A 10,356-nucleotide genomic window follows, 5' to 3' on the forward strand; every position below is an offset into this window, starting at 1 on the left:
CATGTTGTGTTTCGTGAACAGAATATTAGAGGACTTTCAAAGAAAGTTGATGAATTATTAATGCCCATTATCAGTACATAGATGCCATATGAACATTCGGTTTAAGAAAAGTATTTCAACTGATAAAGCCCATTAGTTGATACCTTCCCAACAGATCGTGTGGCAATTCACTTCATCTTTACATTAGTTCAAACCCTCGTCAATATATGGCGCGGCAGTTCACTTATCTTTACATTAGTTCATGCCCTCTCCAATACAGGCAACTCTCAGTTTATGAACGATTTCCGTTCGAAGACGTTATTCGTTATGTGTATCTTGCATTCCTGAGCTTTTACGATACGTAATGTGTACTTGATGTTCGGGCTTGGCTCCCGTGCGTCCATATTAGTGGAAACAAAGGAATTTTACCACCAGATTCTTCTTCAGCCTGCAGGATTTGAAGGGTGGCTAAAGTTGTTATCAACTAAGCGCCAGAGTGTTTTTACAGTAGTTGTACTGCAGATGTCAACAGATGGCAGAGTAATATATCAGTGACGTCATAGACTAGTATTGCCATATTGTAACATTTAGTTATCGATTTGTTTGTGTTGTAATCTGTGTTCAGTACTACTCTTCATAATCTGTGGTTGTATATTCTCTATGGGTTGTACCCCTCACCAATCCTTCCAAACAGTGGCATTGTGTGCTTTGTAGTGAAATTGAGTGATATGGTTGGTTTTCAAAGTCTTTAATTAGTTAAGGCATTCACAGTTACAAGCGGAGAAATTTCGAAAGACTTCTTTTTGTGAACGTGCGTAAATAAAGACGTCAAAATTTGTCGAAAGAAAGCAGAAAAGGCCATGCCTATGGTAAGTGAATAATACATATTTTACCTACATTAATGTTTTATATTACGATTAAATATGAACACTAGTTTGTATCAAAATATGGCCATACGGTGAAGTTGTATAGAATTGTGACTTGAAAATCTGTATTATTGAAGTTGCAGTAAATTTTATAATTTGATTTTAGTGTTTATTTCTATTCCAGAACCACACAAACACAACTCCACTGGAAGATATGGCAGCTGGACGAGCAGTCAACTCCAGTAATCAGTGTTTGAAAGTGTTTGTGCAACGAGATTATAGTGAAGGAACATTAGTAAAGTTCCAGACTCGTTTCCCAACAGAACTGGAGGACAGGGTGGGTAATAGCAGAGGGAATTTAGAGGTTAAAAGTGCTACCGTATTTTTGGTACAATTTTTCACTTTCACATAACTGTTATTTTCGATTTATTTAGCGATACTTTCTGCATAGTGCCGAGAGGATGATTTGTGAATTGGAAAGGATGTGGAAGGAAGTGGTCATAAACTAGTTTAAGGTACTATTCTGGCATTTGCCTGCAGAGACTGAGGAAAATGATAAAACTAGTCAGTCATGGTAGCTGGTCTCAAGGCTGAGGTTTGAGCTTGGGATCTGTCAGATATAAAGCAGATGTACTAACCATTCAACCATGACATTTAGTAGTAATTAGTGTTGGTATCATTACCTCATGTTGAATAATTTGTGTTTTTTGAACATAATTGTGTTTAGTATAACTTAATTTTTTAATGACGTTGGTTTTTAACAAATAGTGGAAGGCACGATAACTTATTTAATCAAAACTGAACAACCATCCAAGTTGATAATTTTTCAGTGTCCTCCAGCGATGCCTGGCAAATTCTGGAATAGTTCCAAGCACTTGTTATTATAGGTTGTGTATTATTATGAGTATTATTTAGTGTCTCAACCTAAAATAAACCAGTATAATCTGTCTGGCCCTCCTAGTAATGTCACTGAGTTCTCAAAGTATGTTTCTTGGCTCACAGGCAGAACTCCTCAATTTCTGTCTTCAGTTTGCCGGTCCGTTGATTGCGTGTTTTGATGACGATAAAGATAATTTGACGGGTGCTTGGCTAATGCTATCAGAGGATGGATAGGTTGTGTCTTGTATGTCAGGGTTCAACATGGAAGTCTCCTTTGAAGATAATATTAAAGAAATAGTTTGAATGTGGACAATTGTGAAATTTTGTTATACATTTGCTGTTGACAAGTGCAAAAAGTACAAGACTGATTTCTGATGTGTGGGTGGGGCCCAAGAAAATTGGTGTAATTTATTTCTGTAGACATTCCTCCTTGTGGCCTTATAAATTTAAATTTTGTTGGGTTATAACTTAATGATTCTTGAAATTCTGACAGTGGTCCTGCCCCATTGGAGCATGGGGATATCTGTCATTCCTACGTGACGTTTCAGACATTAGCTTAATGTTTTTCTCTGGACCCCCGCTTTGATACAGTAATGCAGTGGCACGTGATTTGCTTTGTTCCCCGTGCAATTGTAAGTTGCGCGCGCAGGGTTCAGTATCTCTTCGTTCGTCATCCGTGGGGCTTGATCCGCGAATCAAGCCGCACAGATGACAAATTGTACCGTTTACTCCAGTATTGTATGTGTAAGGATGGTTTTTGTTGTCTTTCTGAATTTGCAGATAGAACGCCAGGCATTTGAGTATACGGTTAATCAGTTGAATGCAATTTACGCAGAGGCAGAAAAGGCTGGCTGCAGTACGTACTGCGAAGGCTGCATGGCTTGTCTCACAGCGTATCTTATTTATATATGCACAGAGACGCATTATGAGAAGGTAACTATATTTATTTTAATCCTCCATTCATTCATTTTGGGATCTTTCCCCCCGAGGGATTAAAGTGGCTGGAACGTGATGTTGTTAGTACCGAAGTTAGAGATGTGGAGTTTTACATCATGTACATGTTGTTTGTTTTATTTATTTCTTATTTATAGTTATTTATAGAAGACTAATCGAAAACCTGTACATGCAGCAAAAAGTCAAAGTGAGACTGGACTCAGGAGACACCAACAGCGTTGAGATAGGTAGAGGTGTAAGAAAGGGATGCTGCTTATCACCAATTCTTTTTAATCTGTACGGGGAATGGCTTGCCAAGGAAGCTCTGGAGGGAACAGGAGACTTCAAAATTGGAGGAAGAGTGATAAAGACTGTAAAGTATGCAGACGACTTAGTAGTATTGGCGAAGGAAGAGGAGGAATTACAGAACATGATGGACAAGTTAGTGGAGACAGGTAGAGAGTATGGAATGGAAATCAACATTGAAAAATCAAAGGTAATGAGGATAGCACCGAGAGCAGAACCATTGAACGTTGTAATTGGAAACCAACAGATGGAGAATGTGGAGCATTTCAAGTACTTGGGAAGCATAGTCACGACGGACGCCCTATGCACCAAGGAAGTAAAAGCAAGGATAGCCATGGCCAAGGCAGCTTTCGTCAAGAAGAGGATACTTCTCACTAGCAAGTTGGGCTTGGAGATGAAGAAGGAACTAGTGAAGTAATGCGTATGAAGTGTCGCGCTGTATGGAGCAGAGACTTGGACACTCAGGAAGAAGGAACAGAAATACCTGGAGAGTTTTGAAACGTGGTGTTGGTGAAGAATAGAGAAGATCAGGTGGACGGATCAAGTGACCAACGAAGAAGTATTGAGGAGAGTCAACGAGCAAAGAAACATTCTGCAGGCGATTACACGAAGGAAAGCTAACTGGCTGGGACATATTATGAGAAGGAATGGATTAATGAGTGATATCACCGAAGGCCAGGTTGAAGGAAAGAGAGGACAAGGAAGAAGACTGATACAGCTAACCGACGACCTTAAACAAGGAAAGAAGATGACGTTCCAGGAATTAAAGCGAGAAGCCGAGAATAGGGACAACTGGAGAGCTCTTTTTGGGCAGAGCAATGGACCTGTCGTAAGACAGAACACTTAATAATAGTTATTTAATGATACTTTTTAGTAGCTCGGATTATATAACGCAGAATGAGAGAATGATCGTGAATAATGAATTTTAAAGGATGTAGAAGGAAATTTTCATGGCCTAATTTAAGGTAATAACCTGGCATTTGTCTGAAGGAATTGAGAAAAACAAGGAAAAAACCCAGTCAGGATAGTTGGTCTCTGGGCTGAGATTTGAACCCAGACCGTGTCATCTTGATGCGTATGCACTGAAACAACTTTACACATGAAGTGTTGCGTAGGTAATGGAGTGAGGTTTTCAGACTCACGCCCAACCCTCATCAATCCTGAGGGAGCGATGTTTTTCTGTCGGACTTCTCTCCCCCCCCCCCCCTTTCCCCCCCCCCCCCTGGAACTTTTGATTTTATAAATAAGACAGCATCACTCGTACCCATCTCGTGGTCATGTAGCGGCCTATAAGTGAAGTTATTTGAGTTTAATTGTCTGTTATTTTAAACTTGATCAGACTTTGAATTTTTACAGTGCCTGCGGAAGGTAGCGAAGTTCATAGTGGAACAGAACGAGCGAGTATATGCACCCAGAGGACTCCTCATCACAGATCCAACTGAGAGAGGCCTTAGAGTCGTATCCTTAACTGCAGTTCAGTCGCTTTAGTATTTTTATTAGACACGGGCCTGATGATAAAGACCATCTCGCTCTATCCGCTGAGTAGGTAACCCTCGAACCATCTTATAAGTTGTGTATAATTAATTGTTTATCTGTTGTCTATTTGTTTTTAAACCACAATGTTTAAGACACTAGTTCTGCTTCCTTTTCATGCGACTAATGGGAGGACAAAAGCTAACTGTGGTCGAACTAGTCAACCTCATTTGATGGAAGACGGAAGTAGAATTGGCTTCTGAACTTAGAGGATCATACCTTCAAATATTCTCCTTCCGATCCCTCATGTGTTTATGATTCATGACCGTCCTACCATCACTGGTGATCGTCCGTCATTGTACTGACTGTTCTTGGTGTTAGCGGCAGTGGTTGGGATCAAACCCGGACGTCTCTGATTAGACGTTCCTTGCCTTTACATTGTACGCGACTTAATGCGAGTACTGGAATCAAAATCCTTAGTCTTTATCTTACACCTTACCTCGTAAATTATAATTCCGTGACGTCTTCATCCACCTGTCTTTAGCCATTCCATTTCCGTCCCTTCATACGCTGTTAAGCTATATTATGTATTTATATATTTCATTATTTATAAGATATTGTAGATGCGTCATATTGTGATTTATTTAAATAGTATTAAAAATATATTAAAATTGGCAGTCAATCACAATATAAGATAATTAAAAGATTAAAATATCATTTTACGTTCCTTATCGAGTACTCGATTTACATGTGGAACATTTACGACATGTTTCGGCTATATATAGCCGTCATCAGGTGTTATGTTATAAACTTTTTAACTGAATTACTGATTTTTAATGATTTTTAGTTTTCATAATAAAAACATAATAAACATAATAAGAAAAATGAAAACTAAAAATCATTAAAAATCAGTAATTCAGTTAAAAAGTTTATAACATAACACCTGATGACGGCTATATATAGCCGAAACATGTCGTAAATGTTCCACATGTAAATCGAGTACTCGATAAGGAACGTAAAATGATATTTTAATCTTTTAATTATCTTATATTGTGATTGACGGCCAATTTTAATATATTTTTAATACTATTCATTATTTATGTTTAATCGTGTGTGTCCAGCTGAGGGTCTTAAACCTTTCAGGTGGTCACTGATTACTTTGTGTGGTTAAAAATGGCCGTATTTATTATCCTGTTAATATTGAAGTGCTCTGTTCATGCTTACAGAAAACCTGATATTTATCTTAATTCTTATACAGATAGAAATTTCAATATTAAATGAACCCGCTGCTACTCGGACGTGACTCTCTCTTTCAGAGTCAACAGAAGAATTTTTCATGTGAACCGCGTGTCCTATACCTCCTACACTAACAACAAAGACATGACAATATTGTTTAATATTGGAGTTTCCTTCTATACAAGAAACTTGAGACTGCTGTCATGTGTTTTTTTTATAAAAAGTATTAAATGTACAATTCCCTAATTTATAAAAAAAATGTTTTATTCAAATGGAAGCTTTTTCTAAAGAAATCGGGACCTTCAGTCGAGGTTTTGAACGGTAATGGCTGAATGATACTTAATGTAAACAAATAAATTGGGGAAAAAGTTTTGATAATTTTTCCCTGTAGAAATTCTCATATGTACATATAAATTGTGTGACTGTTCATGTAACATTAAAAAAAAATTACTGCCTCTCAGTTTTAATGGATATGGCATTTTTAATATAAAGAATACATTTATTTGCCAGTGTAAAATGCGTTTGTCGAAGTTTCTGCGGACAATGATAAATGCGTGGTTAAAAAGTTTATGTCCTTTGATGTGTATCGTAACATTGTAGTTTGTCTCGTTAATGTCTCTCCTTAACACTTTACATATAAAATGTTTAACAAAAAGCACAACTTCTCTTAGTTTACCTCACGTTAACATTTAGTTTCTGTTGCTGAAAGTCGCTAATAGTTACTGGCCGTCTTCTGGTTCGTAGCGCCATGTAGTCTGGTAGATGCGTACCGACATTTCAGAGGTCCTTGCTGCTTCATCATCTCCTACTTCACCCTGATGATTGAGGAAGCAAGGACCTCTGAAATGTCGGTACGCTACTACCAGACTACGTGGCGCTACGAACCAGAAGAACGCCGTCTTCGTACTTACTGCCGAAAGAGCCTCAAATCCTGCTCGGAGACTGTTAGTTAACTAGCTACATGGAACAGAGACCTTTTGGGGAAGCTGAAAGTAGGCTCAGGTGGTCCAATTCCGTACCTTTTATGTAATACGCGGATTCATTACCGTGCTCACAAGAGCCTATCGCGCCGTCCTGAGACACGAGTTCAGTCCGCACCGTCCATTCTGTTTTTCTTTAATTAATGTCCAAGGCCAAAGAGCTTCCGTTGCACTGATTTTGTCCAAAACCAGATACATTTAGAACGAACAGTTTATTTCTAAAATATATATCGTGTGTGGTCCAGAAAGGGTTAAATCGGATTGATAGGGAACGAGAGTGCAGTGCTGATATTACTTCTCTCTTTAGTCTTATACCACCATTCCACAATGGCATCCGTAACGTTCACTCTGATAACATGTGTTTGAAAAGAAGGTGCTCGGGAAGATATTTTGACCCTGGAAGGACGAAATAATTGGGGAATTCCATAACGAGGAGGTGTATGAATTGTACGGATCACCTAGCCTAGTGAAGATAATGAAATCTAGGAGACTCAGATGGTCTGGACGTATAGCACGCATACAGAATTTTGTTAAGGTATCCTCCTGGAAAACGATCACTGGCCAGACCAAAAAGTAAATGAGAGAATAATATCAAGTTGGACCTACAGGTTCTGCTACCAGGGAGTTAGTTAGTTAGTTAGTTAGGAGCATTTAATTTGTTGCCGAAATCTTTAGGCCTACAGTTTAAGTTTCGTGTAGGATACTGGACCAATAAAAGTTACATTTAAACTCATCCATGTTGTAACTTTGCCGTCATGTATTGTTTTCAATTACGCGACAGTGATTACATAATTTTATCGGCTACGTGTTGTGTCATTACACAATTTCCACTTCTGTTACTTGGTATAATTTCACAGGCATGTTGTCAAATGGATTCACTTTTTACATTGTGTTTTGGAAACCAATTTTCAAAATTTTGTTTGTTCCTATTGTTAAAGGGACAGATATTGAATTTTCACTGTGGTGAAACACAAGTTAAAAATCAGGTTATCAATTAAAACGTATTTTTATTAGTTTATGACTAAAGCGTGTCATTAAAATGATGTACACTTTTCTTCGCCAATTAATTAAAAAATACAATTTTAAGACATAAGACGTTTCGGAATTTTGTTATGCTTACGACAACGGGTAAAAACATACAACCTAGTCAGAGGGGGACAGTTAAAATCCCGGGGCCTAAGATTAGAGCTGTTGAATGGACCCGACTGATTACTTAGTACGGTTTCAACTAATGACGAAACGTCGCGTGTTTTCTTTAAATCGATAGACAAAAGCAAAATGTCCCAAGATTATGCACCAGTATAATTTGTCGTGCTATTATGTGCCGCTGTAAGTAACGTAACTCACATTTATTTACCAATAAGAATTTTAAGGATGCCATGGGGTAAAATATAAGACACACGGTCAATTATCAGTCCTTTGTGCCACTAAGCGTTGCAAATTCACGTTTGTTCATCAGCAAGTTCGCCGTGTTCCGCTGTTCGTTGTTTTGTGTGTTCTATTTAACGTTGATATGCCGCAGTCTTTATATCCAAAAGCTCGTATTTGCTTTCGAATTGCGTTAGATGTATCTTTTTTAACGTTTTGTTCTGTACCTGCTGTTATTTGCTTATGATCGTAGTTGGACTTTGGTTGTCTTCCTTTGATGCTTTGTGTTTCGTCCTGTGTACTGTGAGCTAGAATCGGGAACGTTCAGTGTAGAAATCAATATAACAAATCTGGTCGAATTCCGCTCATGAGTGCTATATATAACAGCTTTATAGGTTGACATTTACTTCCCCATAACAACCATTATTTTGTACATTTATTTCAAATAAATACTTACTTCAAATATATATTTATTATTCAAGTCTATACACAAACTTTTAAAATTGTTGGTGTTAAAATTTAAAATTAATATTAATATTTTGCGCCATTCATCGTTATCTCGATGTTACAATATTGCGAGATATCGAGATAACGATGAATGGCGCAAAATATTAATATTAATTTTAAATTTTAACACCAACAATTTTAAAAGTTTGTGTATAGACTTGAATAATAAATATATATTTGAATTTTAAACACAAACATAAAACGCATCTAAACTATAAAAATACTTACTTATAAAATTCTAAATTAGATATTAAATAAATAATACCAGTAACTTCAAATTACGTCATGAAACACACACATTTATATGAACGATTAAAAATTGTTTTAGCGTTATTTTAACTCTTTGAACAAATAAAACATAACTCGTCTCTATTACTGAGATCATTTGGTTATAACTGCTATGAAAAATATATAAATACACTCTGTAAGCAAATTGTAGAGTTACTGAATGTAATATAAAGACTGTAATTACCGCTGTGTTCTAACGGGTTTAAAGAGTAACTCTTAATATTCTTCATCTTAAAACCTAACCTATCTGGTTACAGTTCATTAGTCTTAATCTTGTCATTGTCATTAGAGTTAAACGAACTAAAGTAAACGTGATGCGAAAACAGGCAAAAAGGTAAACATTTGCTGGTCCTGAGGAACTTCTGTGGAAAAGAGAGAGTCTGTCCTCGCCTACTTCATTAAAAACACTGTTGCTCAGAGTATGCATACAAAATGTACGCTAAGAGAAGTTGATGATAGTGTCAGTAGTCAGAATGTTCAGTGCCCATCACAGACAGGGATTTATCTTGTTAATCATGACACGCAGAAACATTGATATCCACCCAATCACTTGTAGACTATAGATTCTTTCATCGTGGGTATTTACATTTTTCCACTCGTGATATAGACGGGCCAGCAGATTCTTTGACTTCTGTGGTACATGTAAACAAAACAAGAAATGTGATTGAAAAATACATTTTCTGTGTAGAAGGAACTTCATAATTGATTCAATTTCTTTTATGTATTCTAGCAGAGACATTTTAATCATGCCCCCTCAAAAATCTAATCATACTTGTAGATTTCAATGAAACGTGTAATTTATGACACGCAACAAGTTTGTTGGTCTGATTTAATAACAGATAAGTTCACTCCAAATGAAGCGAGGATTATTTTGGACATCTGATATCGCCCAACGATTTATAGCCTACGTTTAATGAGAGCAACAGAAATATTTTCAGTGGTTTCAAACACGAAACATGAGGAAATACACTGCTTGTCCAATATGCGGCCATCTTGAGTTATTATTCCTCATTACATCGGTAAGTATCGAAAAAAAAAAACTGAATATGCATGATTTTCACTGCGTAGGGGTACTTAAATGTTATGAAGCGAGGTAACCATAGGAGAAAATATAATTCGTATATATCCGAATGGGAAAATACCTGGGCCTGGGATAAATTAAAGCGATCTGTTTGGCATTTTGCGTAACGATGACCATCATAACTTGAGCAGGATATTAAAACAAGGGTGATTATGGTGGATTGGAAATGCAGAAGACAAGTTGCCATTGGCGTTTAACGGGAAAGCGTTCGTTTCGATGGCCGAAATAGAGTCAGGATAATAACATACATTATAATATTTCTTACGGAGAAATTTGCGAGAATATATAAGTGGTTTAAAATGGCTCAGATTGGATCGAACTCTGCTGTCAGAGATGTAACTCGCCAGTAGGCTACGTCAATCAAACTAAGAAACCTGAGAATGTAGACGCTCTGTGACGTTGCTGAGTAAATCATCTTTACGAGTGAAAATCTTTGCATCTGCTAAACAAGACTGAGTAA

The 10,356-nt window shown here is 37.1% G+C and overlaps 1 protein-coding gene across 1 annotated transcript; it reads left to right on the forward strand.

Annotated features, from left to right (window-relative positions):
- Positions 1-570: 570 nt before the first annotated feature.
- LOC110831451 (golgin subfamily A member 7) lies at positions 571-6,143 on the forward strand. Its single transcript, XM_022067461.2, has 5 exons — positions 571-848; positions 1,030-1,182; positions 2,505-2,657; positions 4,320-4,421; positions 5,695-6,143. The coding sequence occupies exons 1-5, from the start codon at positions 840-842 to the stop codon at positions 5,737-5,739; spliced, it is 462 nt and encodes a 153-aa protein (XP_021923153.1). The 5' UTR covers positions 571-839; the 3' UTR covers positions 5,740-6,143.
- Positions 6,144-10,356: the final 4,213 nt, after the last annotated feature.

The sequence above is a fragment of the Zootermopsis nevadensis genome, unplaced genomic scaffold (assembly GCF_977971745.1).
Source record: "Zootermopsis nevadensis isolate Lab colony 2312 unplaced genomic scaffold, Znev_1.0 Znev_ptg000017l, whole genome shotgun sequence".
NCBI classification, from domain to species: domain Eukaryota; kingdom Metazoa; phylum Arthropoda; class Insecta; order Blattodea; family Termopsidae; genus Zootermopsis; species Zootermopsis nevadensis.